General features: G+C 42.3%; 1 protein-coding gene across 1 annotated transcript in view; it reads left to right on the top strand.

The window, feature by feature from the left end:
- CNST (consortin, connexin sorting protein) overlaps positions 1 to 15467 on the top strand; it is a 233628-nt gene that overhangs the window by 49319 nt on the left and 168842 nt on the right. The window contains exon 3 of the mRNA XM_068231951.1: positions 3209 to 3408. Within this exon, the coding sequence (XP_068088052.1) occupies positions 3209 to 3408 (200 nt within the window). The remainder of the gene's footprint in view (positions 1 to 3208; positions 3409 to 15467) is intronic.

Here is a 15467-nt window from a genome sequence, read left to right as displayed (position 1 = left end):
ACAAGCCTCATTTGTATCTGCACAGAAAAAAACAGCCCGGGAATTTTTCCCCTAATGCTGTGCAAAGCATGATGGGATTTCTGATGTTGTTGTTCTCGTTCTGCTGTTTTGGTGGAATTTTTTTTTTTTTTTTTTTTTTTTTTTTTTTACATTTTGAATTTGACATTTGAAGCCACCTAGGGTGCGCAGCTGGGAGGGGTGATCAGGACACAGGACAGTTGGAACTGTGTCTCCTGCTCCCTGTCACCTCCTTTCAACCAAAAAGATGGCTGCCCCCATGACAAAGATGGCAGCCCCCATTTATCATAAACATTTGCCTGTTCTTTTAAAACGGGATGGGTAAGAGATTATATTATCTATCTATTCTAATTAACATAACTAATGTAACTTAATGACAGTGTGTTTGTTTAGGCTGAAGTTCCCCTTTAAAGATTGAAATCTTAACTGTGGAACTCTCTCCTTAACCACTTGCCGACCGCCCACAGCCAATTGGCGGCGGCAAAGTGGCACCCCCCAGGACCACATAACGCCAATTGGTGGTGGCACCTGGGGACTAATTAGCCGGGGATCGCATCCGTCCACCTGCAACGTCAACCCGCCAGCTGTTTAGAAGCGCCGGCGGGTTGTTAACCCCTCGATCGCTGCATGCAAAGTGTATAATACACTTTGTAATGTATACAATGTGTATTATACAGGCTGCCTCCTGCCCTGGTGGTCCCAGTGATCGAGGGACCACCAGCCCTGGTGGTCCCTGTAATCAAGGGACCACCAGGGCAGGTTGCAGCCCCCTAGTAAGCACACACAAACACTAATCCACAAGAGGATAGCGCTCTCGGCATACAAGTGCAAATAAAAGTCTGCAGACCCACACCAGTTTGCCTCCTCTATAAATGAAAAAACAAGACTCGAGGTGGTGCTCACAGTTAGGTAGATGTCATAGAGAGTACACCAAAAACATTAAGCGATGAGCAATACAGTGATAACAGTTACAAATTCATAGGCATTGAAGTATGCAATATTTGCAACAGTAAAAGTCTCTATAAGTAGCTTCTCTTCATATAAAACCATCACTATAGAATTCTGCAGCTACTCATACACGGGTGGACCACCACCATCACTCTTTGCGTGTCACTCACCGCAAATAAAGACCAATAAGATGGTCTATAAGCGCCTTGGGACTATTCCCGGGTTGTTCCCCACCACTCAGGCACAGATGTATGAGTAATTCCTTCCTCCAAGACCTCTTCCACTGCTGCTATGTTATTATCATCAAACCTCAACATGTAGGGGTATGCAATGTAGGGGTAAACCTGTACATACTATTTTTGACATCTGTTTGTGACACCACTACTTAAAGCAGAACTAAAGACTAAACAAAATCAATGTTTCACTTACCTGGGGCTCTTGCCATTCCCTTGCAGCCTTCCTGTCCCACGCTGGTCCTCCGTGATCCTCCGTTCTCCCACTGCCAGCTAGTTTTGTTACTGCCAACTTGTAAGTCAACGGCATCTGCGCCTGTGCGCCCCACGTCTCTCTCTTCGCGTTCCCGCCTGCAATAATTCCCTGCACTAATAGGACGCTATTGTGGGCGGAAATGTAAAGAAAGATACTCGTGTCCCAGGGCGCAGGCGCAGATGCCATCGACCTACAAGTTGGTGGTAATGAAACTAGCTCGGAGGATCGTGGAGGACCGGCGTAGGACAGGAAGGCTGTCTTCTGTTCCGTTACCACCCTGTGTCACTTCTCCTATTCCCATCCAAATTACTTGAAGGACACATACATACTGAATAAGCCATTATTTGCTAACTCCCTGCTTAGCCATGCCTCTTAAATGCATGCAGCCTAACAACTCCTCCTGTCGTGCTCTGGCTGATCCTGTTCTTCATCTCTCTCTGGTGTCTCAATGTGCTAATAATATGTAGAGTACAGCTACTGCATTGTCTGCTTCTTGCCATAGCTCCTTTTAATTTTAGGTTACAAGGTCTATCTGTCTAGACTACTTATAGCTTACCAGTAAATGTGAAACCTTCAAGGGGTGGGCAAAGTTGCACTTAATTAACCACTTACAGATATATCCATCCAGATAGCCTGCCCTGCTGCCGCTGAGCCGGACACGCGATCGCGAGCTCCCGCCGCCTTCTGTTATCCCAGAGATCAATGAATGTTATCCCAGAGATCAATGATCTAAGTCTCGGTATGAAAGACCGACACCGTCAACAAGACGGCTCCTTTCTGCCCCATCCATGCTTTCGCCTGCGTAGTAGTACTACGCGTGCATAAGTAAGCTCCGAGGGCATCTTGTGGCCAAATAGTAAAAATTACATCTGGAAATAAAAATTTCTAGATATTTTTTTTTTTTACTGTTAAAAATAGTCCCTTACTTCTCACACTCCCCAATAGCTACACTAACATTTTTTTTTGGAAAAAAAAAAAAAAAAAAAGTAATAATAAAATAAAAAATAGCTACCATAGGGATTCAACTTTTCTAATATGTATGTAGTAAGGTGTATTACTGTTATTTTTTTTAATTATGGCCTTGTAGTAAGTGATGGATGCAAAAAAAAGAGAAAAAGTACCTTTATTTCCAAATAAAATGTCCGTGCCATACATTGTGATAGGGACATAATTTAAATGGTGTAATAACCAGGACAAATAGACAAATAAAATACATGGGTTTTTATTATGGTAGCATGTTTTCATTTCAAACTATAATGGCCAAAAACTGAGAAATAATGATTTTTTTTCCATTTCTTCCTTAATCTTCCTGTTAAAATGGATTTAGAATAAAATAATTCTTAGCAAAATGTACCACCAAAAGAAAGCCTAAAAGGTGGCTGAAAAAGCAGGATATAGATCACTTCAGTGTGATAAGTAGTGATAAAGTTATTGGCAAATGAATGGGAGGTGAAAGTTGCTCCGATGCATAAGATGAAACAACACTGTAGGCTGAAGTGGTTAATGAAATGTCTGGTTTAGTATTTAGTAAGTGTATGTGTGTTCCTATAAAATGATTTGAAAAAAATGTATGTAGTATTTTAACCTCTGTATGGTTAATCAGTAAATACTGTAATCACCTTTTATAATTAGTTATGAGTATAAATCATAATTCACACATTGAAGTCTTTTTTTGTTTCAGCTAAGTAAAATCTCGCTGGATATACTGGCTATATGCACTGTATTTACTGTTTGATAAATATTCAATATGCAGGTCTTTCAACTGCTGTCGATATGAATTTTTCTGAAGAAAATTATTTTGTGGGATGTGTGAATGAACAGACCACACCAGCCTCAGATGTCAGTCCTGAGAACAGGAGTCAGAAACAACTTCGAGAGTCTCTGTTTTCCATAATTAGAGAAGGGCTCAAACCAACTGAGGATTTAAAGATGCTACCCTCGTGCCTTCACAAGGTAATCAAAGAGGAACTCCAGTGAAAATAATGTAATAAAACAGTGCTTCATTTTTACAATAATTATGTATAAATGATTTAGTCAGTGTTTGCCCATTGTGAAATATTTCCTCTCCTGATTTACATTCTGACATTTATCACATGGTGACATTTTTACTGCTGGCAGGTGATGTCAGTGGAAGGAGAAGCTTCTTGCTTTTTTTGGCAGTTGGAAACAGCTGTAAATCGCTATTTCCCACAATGCAATGAGGTTCACAGACAGGAAACTGTCAGTACCATGGTCTTGACATCACACTGTGGGAGGGGTTTCACCACAATATTAGCCATACAGACTCCCCTGATGATCCGTTTAAGAAAGGAGAACATTTCTCATGGGAAAGGGGGTATCAGCTACTGATTTGGATGAAGTTCAATTCTTGGTTACGGTTTCTCTTTAAACCTAAAGGCTCGTACACACGTCTGACGGAAGGCAACGACGGGTCCGTCGGCACCTCCCGCTGGGCGGGTTTTCAGCAGACAGTGCAGCGTGTGTACAGTCTGTCGGCGGACTGATAAGGCTGTTTCTGAACGATCCCCCGTTCTGAACGATCCGCCTCTAGCCTTCTGTTAGTTACATACATATCACGGCCAAAATGATACAGAGATGCAGTCAGACTCCACCGTGGAGTCCTACCTTCTCCCCAAGGGAAGTCCAGGAGACCATGTGATGCTCACTTCAGAGGGGGAGCAAACATTCCACAGTGATTCACTACTGCCAGCAGTAAAGATGCCAGTATCTCTGGTAAATTTAAGGGGCAAACGTTACATAATTTTTAAAAATGAACACTGTAAAAATAAGTAGTTAAGTTATATACAGTCATTTTATAGCAAACCTAAGTCAAAAATTGACTAAGCTGAATACATGTACAGATGTGATAGCATCAAGGTCATTATCTCTCTTCTTAAAGTGGTATGAAACTCCAGTTGTATCTGTGGTCTAAAATGTTAAACACCACAAATTAATGTTTTATAGTTACTTGAAGGGTTAATAATCAAACTTTCACTACACTCAGAAGTTAATTGATACGAATGGCTACAGGCTCATTCACACGTCCAACTTAATGCATGACAAACCGTATAACAAGTTGTCTACATGATAAGTTTGTACACACAAGCCAACCAACTCGCATAAATACTATGCAGGCAAGCTAAATGAGAAACCGCACAACGTGTCTGCATTCAGAAACAACAAAGTTGCTCAAAAGACTTGTACACACATTCCAACCTCCATGATAGTTGGTCAGATTGATCCTCCGGTTGGATCTGGCAAACAACCTGTTATCAGTTGGTCATCTGGTTGTTTGTCAGCTGTACACACACACACACACAACTTATCTTCCAACAGACAAGTTTGGAAGATAGTTGGATAGATTGTTGCCTTTAGGAAAAATTGTCAGATTGTATTGAACTATGTTTGCACAATGGTATTGCATCACATGCAATGCATTACTATCATGCGGTAAGATGTTACATTATTCTGATTATCACAATTTAGTGAAACTCCTCCAGTGTGTCTAAAATAAAATGAGCAAAATGTCTTATTTAACTGATTTATTGAAAACTGCTGTTACTTTTCTGACAACTCTCATATATACATAGAATATACATTGTTTCCCACATTAAAATGCTCCATAAATTACTTTTCTATGTCGCTGTCACTTAATAGGTAGTGGCAGATCTGATCGGTTTTGGACTAGTCAATTTTCTCATGGGGAATTCTCAGTTATGATACCTTTTTATTCTTGGGGAGTAGGTTCCACCATTCTCCCTGTGCAATATAAATCCTGTTGCTCAGATTTATTATAAAACTTAATATGCAGCTCACTGAGCTACCAGGACTAGTTTAGGATTATTTACTCATGTATGTTATTATGTTATTGGTACTAATTACAAGTAGTGCTCGGTTAACGAACGAGATGGGGACTATAGGTTCGTTCTTAACCTGAATCTGTTCTCAAGCCGGAACATTGTGCTATCTCTGTCCCCTGTACCTCCTCTGTGCCTCCAGTGCCCCCCTCTGTGTCACCTCTGCCCTTTGTACCTGTTTATACAAGTTTAAAAGTCATTTTTTCTTAGATTTTTTTTTTTAAATCGATTTTCTCAGAAACTACAAGTCCAATTTGAATAAAATTGTTTTGGCTTGTTCCCATGGAAACAGAGAATCCATGCCATTCGTATCGGCGGGTCATTCGTAAGTCGGGCGTTCGTACGTGGGGGACTACCTGTATATGTTTATATGTATCTTTGATTATGGCATTACTTTTTGATTTTATATTAGTTGTATTATGATTTTGTATTGTCCTGATGGCCGTCTGTTGTTCGGTGTGTCCTAAATCTTTTGGGCCATGGTGGCTTCTGGCCACTTGCATGGCAGTTCTTCTTATCCCAGTGCTGGCCCCCACCTATTCAGACATGCCATTTTGCAGGGATTTTTGGTGGCTATGTTCTCTCCCTCTTAGCATTTCTTCAAGTAAGGGGTACTTCTTTCTTATATAGTAACTTAAAGGGTACGTCTTGAATTCTGAGTTGGAAGATCATCCTCCATGGGGTAGGGGGAGGGTGGGTGTATTGGTGCTTGGTTGTCATGTTCTGCCACCCCTTCATACCCTTACCTACTTATTCACCAACTGATTTGTGTAATGGGTGTCCTAGAACAGAAACTTATTTCTAGTGACAGACAGACACTCCCACAAAAGGTAACCATAGGACACGAATAAAAAACTGTTCTTATGTTTCTGTTAAAGGAAACCTGTAACTTCCAAAGGAAAAAAAGTCTGATACTCACCAAGGGAAGCCTCTGGATACTTCAGAGACTCCCTGATCCATCTCAGAGCCCACGGTTTCTGTGCAGGGTCAGAACATAACTGACAAGGTTGTCAAATATGTTCTTGTAGCTGCGCTCCCCTCCGATTATGAGCGCATCTACTATCTGCTTTCCTGCTACTGCCAATTAACTAGAGGCTTCTCTCCTCTTGGGTAGGTGTCTAACTTTTTTAAACTTGCAGGTCTGCTTTAGGAACGTGCAAATATTCTTCTTCTGACAAGTTATATATTACAGTAAACACAAGCATGGTGCAGTAAGTGATCTCCCAAGATCATGTCCCTAAAAACAATAAACAAAGATATGCACTGCTCATCTTAACAAAATAATCTTTCATGCATTTCTTGAAATGCAAAGAGTTTAGTTCATTGGGAGGGTAGCTACTCAAGAATATTAAAATAACAATAATTAGACTAACGCTCAACCTATTAAAATCAGCTATCAGAAATACAATCACAACTGTAGAGCACTACCCTGCTATGTGCAAAGCCAACAGTCAATAAAAAAGTATGGGTTTAAAAGCGCTGCATACACATATATCAAATTGAAATGATTTTGTGAAAGTCCATAACATAAGCTGGTGCCATATAGATACTGGATTCATAAACACAGTAGACTTCAAAGTGGCAGGTGTAGAGTAATCACTATCAGGGATCAAAGCCCACCCTTCGTGTCCCCACTCACCGGGCGATGCGGCCTAGATGGGCCCGTGTAAGACTCTGAGGTATTGGCCACCTCACAGCTAATCGAACAGATCTCCGTCTGACGTGTGTAGACCAGGCACCTTGCTCCCGATGCTGTTAATCCAATCTCCAATTATAGTGAGCTTGCAGCACCCAAAAAATTAAAAAAAGGCTCTCAACGCGTAAAAATATAAATTTTATTCATAAAAAAATCTTTATCACTATATCAGATTACATTATTATTTATTATTTTATCACATTGCACTATAGTGCCTTAGTGTGAGTATGAGCGTGTATTTAAAAAACAGATAGAACAGCGATATACACAATAAGTCCTGGGCTGGGCCTGACGGAATATAATGCAGTATGGATGTTACCTATAACAGTTGAAGTATGGCCACGCTGTTATTCACTAGTCGAACCACCGGGATAAACCGCTATGAAGTTCCAAAGTCGTGTGTATCGACATTCCGCGTCCGGTGACGTCACGCTAGTACGTCGCTCCGCCCAACGTGTTTCGTTGCTAAGCAACTCATCAGGGGCTACAGAGCAGACGGCGCGATGTATATTTATACCCGCCTGTCAGCCCCAGCTGCAGACTTTAACATACTAATTGAGAGCAAAATAAAAATACATACAATAGCACTAATTATAAATCCATAGGAGTCAGATTTATAGATTGCAATATAAGAAATAGGAGAATAGCAGTTTTATAAATATTAGCTCCAGACATTATGAGAACTGGTGTCACTGCTACCCCCAATGGACATGCAGGAGAGTTAGATCCATCAAGCCATACAGGCTTACATATATAATAACGGACCTGGAACCCACCACCAAACCACCCACATGTTGCCAATATTTTAATAAAAGCATCATACCCCATAATCACGGACTGCAAGCAGTGGGAAAATATTTATCAAAGACTGATTTTCAAGAAGAACAATGTTCATTTATTCTGGCTTTACTAGAATTTGCATTAACCTATAATTACTTTTGGCATGATGGCTCTTTTTATGTACAAATATGGGGTTGCGCAATAGGCGCTGGCTATGCACCTAGTTTTGCCAATATTTTTATGGCAGTATGGGAAGAAGAAATGCTGGAGAGATGAGTCTAGACAGGTGAGCAAATGGGCTAGATTTATTGACTATCTTTTAATTTTCTGGGAGGGATCACAGGATGGATTTAATAGTTATATATCCTTTTTGAATCAAAATAATCCGACCATTGAATTAACAGCGCCTAGTAGTTGGGACTGTGTAGTCTTCCTGGATCCTGAGATTCATAAGGAAGGTTCTGAACTATGGACCCGTACCCATTTTAAGAGCACGGACAGGAATGGATACATCCCTACAACAAGTTGTTACCATCCTAAGTGGATAGATGGAGTACCAAACGGTCAATTTCTCCATCTGAAGCTCAACTGCTCTAAAGATGCTGACTATCAACAGCAATCCTTAAGGATAGCTAATAGATTTGAGGAAAAGGGTTATGACCCTGATACTATAGCACGTCAACGTTTATTAGTGGCCAATCTGGTTAGCCAAGCTACTCTTGCTCCCAGATCAAGGCCATCTCAGGGAATGGACTTCAGTTTCTTAACAGGGTTTAGTAAACAGTACAGACAATTTGAATCTGTGGTGAGGAAACACTGGAATTTATTGAAACAGGACCCAACTTTCGGTGTGCATTTACCAGATAAGCCCAAGTTTGTATACACTAGGGCACGTAATCTTGAAGATTATTTGGCACCAAGCTGTGTTAATCCCCCTAAATTTGTAAGGAATCCTTGGCAGAGTCCTGGCTTCTGTCCATACAGATCCTGCAGAGCTTGTAAGGAAGGTTTAACAGTTAGGGTCCAATCGGTTAACTCATTTTCTAATGGGAGGTCATACCATATTAAACAATTCATAACTTGTCGATCCACCCACGCTGTGTACCTGTTATGGTGGAAATGTGGGCTTCAATATATTGGACGAATGACTAGAGCCCTGTGTGAGCGATTAGGGGAACATATATATATAAAATTAATAAAGGATTCCAACAGCATAGTGTTTCCAGACACTTCTCCCTCCAGCATAATTCCTGTGCAGGTGAAGCCAGAATGTGTGGTTTAGAAAAAACTGGTTCTGGGGTGGAGGGGTTGCCACAAAACCAGGGAGGTTTCCAAGCTTGAAACCAAATGGATTTTCAACATGGGTACTTTACAGCCTAAGGGCCTTAACATCGACATAGACCTCAACTGTTATATCAGTACAGACTAAATCATTTAGCCTCCAAATTAATAATAGATTGGATCTCCCAGGGCCTAGTTTATCATACTTTGTCTAAATCGTGTAGGAACCTTGCCTTATATGAGTGTTTAGTCTTTCTTGTAGAATCAGAATTGATGATACTGTGTATCTGTAATTGATTGCTCCTATGGAGATGCTGGCGAGGATCTGCTTTTATTAAAATATTGCCAACATGTGGGTGGTTTGGTGGTGGGTCCCAGGTCCGTTATTATATATGTAATCCTGTATGGTTTGATGGATCTAACTCTTCTGCATGTCCATTGGGGGGAAACAGTGAAACCAGTTCTCATAATGTCTGGAGCTAGTATTTGTAAAACTGCTATACTCCTATTTCTTCTATTGCAATCTGTAAATCTGACTCCTATGGATTTATAATTCGTGCTATTTTATGTATTTTTATTTCTCTCTCAATTTGCATGTTAAAGTCTGCAGCTGGGACTGACAGGCAGGTATAAATATACATCGCGCCCTCCGCTCCGTAGCCCCTGATGAGTTGCTTAGCAACGAAACGCGTTGGGCGGAGCTACGTGCTAGCGTGTGACGTCACCGGACGCGGAACGTCGATACACACGACTTTGCTGGCATGGCCATACTTCAACTGCGGGGCAGTTATAGGTAACATCCGTACTGCATTATATCCCGTCATGCCCAGCCCAGGACTTATTTTTATACCGCTGTTCTATCTGTTTTTTAAATACATGCTTATACTCACACTAAGGCACTATAGTGCAATGTATGAGGTGATAAAGATTTTTATTTGAATAAAATTGATATTTTTACGCGATAAGACCCGGTTTTCATTTTTTGGGTGCTGCAAGCTCACTATAATTAGAGATTGGATTAACAGCATCGGGAAGTCAAGGTGCCTGATCTACACACGTCAGACGGAGATCTGTTTGATTGGCTGTGAGGTGGCCAATACCTCAGAGGCTTACATGGGCCCATCTAGGCCGCATTGTCCGGTGAGTGGGGACACCAAAGCTTTGATCCCTGACAGTGATTTCTCTACACCTGTCACTTTGAAGTCTACTGTGTTTATGAATCCAGTATCTACTCAAGAATATTGTTCACAGACAAATGCGTATATAAGTACCGCAATTGAATGACAGAAACAGAAAACTGAGGTATAGAAAGAATCCAAAGATTGCTTTGCCTTGGAAATTTGTATCCGGTTAAAGATTCATGCAAATAACCCCATGACTTAGTAAAGAGCAGGAGGATAGGTTGTGGAGTTGTGGAAAGGAGTTAAAAGCATAAAAATATTGATGGTGGTATGAAGGAAAAAGATGAGTGGAGGATGAAAAAATTTGCAAGTTGGGGAACACTTGGGGAATAACGATCACAATATAACATTTGACTTCGCATTGGCTCCTGGCCCTGTCATCACTGTAAACCAGAGGACCCAAACTTTTTCGGTCAAAGGCCGGGTCAACATACTTCAGACTGCTGGAGTGCCGGAATATACATAAAATGTATGTGAAAAACGTTACATTGAGTCTAGGTATTGATTCCCCCAATCATGCCCGGAGGAGACAGCAGTGTCACCTTAAGCTGAATTGGATTGGAAGCCAGCGAATGACTGCTTGCTGGCTTCTACAGTATGTGCATGGGTGGGGCCAGCACTGCTATACTATATGCGGGGCGCGACATTTAAAGATGCAGAGGGCCACATCTATAAGTTACACATTTTGTGTTTTGGGGGTCAGTGAAAAAGCAACGGCGGGCTGCATTCGGAGCGCGGGCCTTAGTTTGAGGACCGCTGCTGTAAACCAATCCCATTTGCTTACATTGATTGACAGGGTCAGGAGCCAATGAAGGTGGCTCCTGACCAGCACACAGCGCTCTGCCGTCATAGGGACGGCAGAGTGAGGGACCTGCGGCAGCGGCGGATTATTGTGGCGATTTGTCGGGAGGCAGCGTTTTACTGTACTAGCAGTCTCTGGTCCTTAAGGAGCAGAGACTGCTGGTACGGAAATGGTTAAACAGGGACTTGCTAATGTCTTGAAGATTGTTGTAACAAAATACAGGGCAAGGACAAGGAAAGTAAATGTCAAATGTTCACACTGATTCTTAATAAGAATTTTAGTAGGTACCGTATATCTCATATGGAAGGAAAAATTGTAGATATAGAAAATGGCCAATATAGATTTAAGAAGAAAAGCAAAGCCTTGGTCATGATTAAGAGTAAAAGGAATACATTAAGTGTATTTGTTTAATTTGCATTAAATAAATCTGAGTATAATATAAACAGGCTATGTTGTAATGCATCTTTCTTAATTATACTTATTTACTGTGTATTGGCAAAAATCAGTGTACCTCCTGATATTCAGATGTACTGTATATAAGCTGTGTGTATTTTATTCAATACATCAGGACATACAGTAGTTTGAAAAGGCCTATACATTGGGTTGACAGTTTACTCTTTGAATCTCTAATTCTGAGTACACACAATACAACAGTCCGATCGACAGGCTCTAACAGATTATTTCCAACATGTCTGATCAGCTTCCGATTGATAAAGTGATTGATTTTGAGAAGCTGTTATCAGAAAAGTTTCATTATCGATTGGAGCAGTTTGGACGTGTACACATGATGCAACTTCTTGTCAGGTTACCTGTCGATCTGACACAAACTTGCATTGTGTGTGTACCCAGCATACGGCTATTTTCACACTAGGGCATTGTATTGCACTTGAGGATTGTGTCAAACAGGAAAAGTCTTAAGGTGCCCATACACTCGTCAGATTGGCAGCAGATAGATAAGAAATGCATCTGATGATCTATCTGATGCGTTTTTAGAACATTTTTTACCAGGATAGAATTCCAATAGATTTCAGTTTGAAATCTATTGAAATTCGATCTGATGGCATTTTTTTGCCATCAGATTTCCATTAAAGGGAAGGTCCAAGCAAAAAAAAAAAATGAGATTCACTTACCTGGGGCTTCTACCAGCCCCATGCAGCCATCCTGTGCCCTCGTAGTCACTCACTGCTGCTCCAGTCCCCCGCTGGCAGCTTTCTGACCTCGGAGGTCAGGGCCAAATTGCGTACATTTTTACACATTCCCGCTAGTGCAGGAACATTAACACATACATTTTTACGCGTTAGTGGTGAAACGCGTACATTTTTGTTCCTGCACTAGCTGGAATGCGTAAAAATTTATGCAATGTGGCCCTGACCTCCGAGGTCAGAAAGCTGCCAGCGGGGGACTGGAGCAGCAGTGAGTGACTACAAGGGCACAGGATGGCTACATGGGGCTGGTAGAAGCCCCAGGTAAGTGAATCTCATTTTTTTTTTTTGCTTGAACCTTCCCTTTAAGGCCAATGCAAACTGATAAGCAATCTCATCAGATCGACCCAAATTTTCCAACCTGCCAGTTCGACAGAAATCCATCGAAATCGGCCATCGATCGGTCGATTGGCCAACCGATTTGCAAACGATCAATCGATCGATCGGGATCGATCGGTCGGCCAGAAAATCGGCTGAGTGTATGGGCCCCTTTATTGTGCTGTAAACGCGCACATAGTCCAGTAATGCACTGCACACCTCGCGTTATTGCATCGAACTGCACTGCAAATGCACTGATGTAAATGCACCATTGCAATATAATCACATTCGCATTAGTTAAATTAGTTAAAAGTTTTCAGAACTTCCTGGTTTAAATGATGACAAACATGGTACAGTACTGTTTGAGTTTTTTCTGTGAAAGATAAAAATGAAGCCCATAGCCTCATGTGGTTAACGTTTTGCATTTTAAATAAGCAACATTAAAAATGACATTTTGAAGAAAAACAAATGTTTCTGGAGAACTAGTCATTTTCACAGAAATTGATGAATGCAAATGTCACAGAGCTGCATTTTGGTTTTCCATGAAAGACTGAAAACATGAATTGAAAATATCTGCAGACCTTAGAGTGTACCAGAGATGGTACACTAGCACGAATTTATACTTACTCGGGGCTACCTCCAGCCCCATAAGCAGTGTGGCTTCCCCTTGCCGTCCTCTTCAGCCCCTCCGTTCGAGCTGTACAACTCCCGGCAATCTGGGCAGTCGCCGCCAGTTGAGGGCTTCTGCAATTGTGCAGCTCGGACACACACACCCTGCCGCACTTCCGTCCCCTGGATTATTCTGCGCCTGCAGGTGCAGAATGCTACAGGGGATGGTGGCGCGACAAGGGGTGCACATGTGCAGAAGGCCAGGTCTGCCCGGATTACCGGGAGTCATCGTGGTTTAACAGAGGGGCTGAGGAGGACAGTGAAGGAGGCCATGGTACTTATGGGGCTGGAGGAAGCCGCAAATAAGTGTAAACCATCTCAGGTGCACAGTAACCTCGCCCACGTTCAATTTCTCCAGGATTTTTGTGCAAAAAGTGGTTCAATTAATTCCAAATAATTTTCAATTATTTTTCTGTTATCTATCTATCTATCTATCTATATCTATATATCTATATATATATATATATATATATATATATATATATATATATATATATATATATATATATAATCAATACAGGTTATTGTATTGAATTAAATTTAAAAAAAGGAAAAAAAAAGTTTGCCGCCAGATGTTGATGACGCTGCATGGCCCTGGCGTCATCAATACCAATCGCCGTCGGCAGGTCGTTAGTGGTATAGCATGGAAACGGCCGCTCGTTCGAGCGGCCTTTCCATGCCAGTTCACAGAGGGTGTCTCGCAGCAGCGCCTTAAAGGAGATCAACGATCCCTGGCCTCTGATTGGCCGGGGACCGCCGGCATCTGATCGGCTAAAGCCTATCCTTACCGGCGCAGGACGGATATTCATCCTGCGCAGCCCATAGCCTGCGGGAGAAGCAGGTATGGGCAGAGAGGGCAGAAATCGCTGCGGAGGGGGGCTTTGAAGAGCCCCACCGCAAAGCGCAGATAGCCGGCGGCGATCAGACCCCCCAGCAGGACATCCCCCTAGTGGGGAAAAAAGGGGGGGGAAGTCTGATCGCCCAGGCTCAATCCTGATCGGTGCTGCGGGCTGGAGAGCCCACGCAGCACCAAAATCAGGAAAATCCCCTGGTCCTTAAGGGCCCGTTCAGATCACAAATGCGGATGGCCATGCGTGCGGACCGCAACGCGTACAAATGCACGGCATCTGCGTTTGTGTGCGTTGCGTGGCTGAAAAGTGAATGGGACAGCCGCGTGTTTTGACAAAATCTGCGTGCAGCATGCGTTCCCGGACCGCACAGGTCCGGAACGCATGCAGTGTGAACATCAGACAGTGCACTCTATGCACTGTCTGATGTCGTGCGTGTCTGCCTCCTGCACGCGTTTCCAAAACGCAGCTGGAAATGCGTGCAGTCTGAACGGGCCCTAAGTGGTTTTAAATATATGCATTGATCAGGTTTTTGTCCCACGCAAATCTTTCATTTGCTATTTGTTTATAGGTGCTAGTAGGATTGTTGGGAGTGGAAAAAATACATTTCTTAACAGAATTGGAGCACAGAATTAACTGTCAATACCTTATGTCCTTATGTGATGTGTGTCATTATCAGGGATGGGCTTTTGAGTAGTTTACTACTCGAATTCGGAATTCAAATGAAGTTTAATGACTTTACGTGTGACCACAGGCAACAGGGAGTTAACTTACCCAGAAGTCTTAGGTAACGTCTGTGTTCCATTACGTGTCATAGGTATAATGAAAGCCGCGTTGCATGACTCACTACCGTGATTCCTCTTTCAAGCCGGAAGAAGGACGCGCGGAAGTGAGCCATAGAACATGGAATGCAGATGTCCCCGAAGACTTCTGGGTAAGTTAACTCCCCGTTGCCTGTGGTCACACGTGAAGTCATAGGGGTTGATTCACTATAACAAACAACGTGCCTTATCAGAGTTAACATGCCTTATCAGAGTAGCATAGTGAGTGCTACAAACTTATGCCTGCTAATTGGCAATGACGAGAGCTCCACTCGTCGTGGCCTGAGCCCCTGCGAGTCCAATCACTTTAAAGTACATTATCCCGCACTTTGATTGGCCCAATAGGCTGCCTGTCAAGTTTCCTGTCAAGTGATTGGACCCGCAGGGGCTCAGGGCGTCCCTGTGGAGTGGAGCGCTCTTCATTGCCAATTAGCAGGCATAATTTCATAGCACTCGCTATGCTACTCTGATAAGACATGTTAACTCTGATAAGGCACGTTATTTGTTATAGTGAACCAACCCCTATGGGTGAAGAAAAAGATGCACAGCACACCAAC

The sequence above is a fragment of the Hyperolius riggenbachi genome, chromosome 4, assembly GCF_040937935.1.
Source record: "Hyperolius riggenbachi isolate aHypRig1 chromosome 4, aHypRig1.pri, whole genome shotgun sequence".
NCBI classification, from domain to species: domain Eukaryota; kingdom Metazoa; phylum Chordata; class Amphibia; order Anura; family Hyperoliidae; genus Hyperolius; species Hyperolius riggenbachi.
This window is presented reverse-complemented; position numbering and strand designations above follow the sequence as displayed.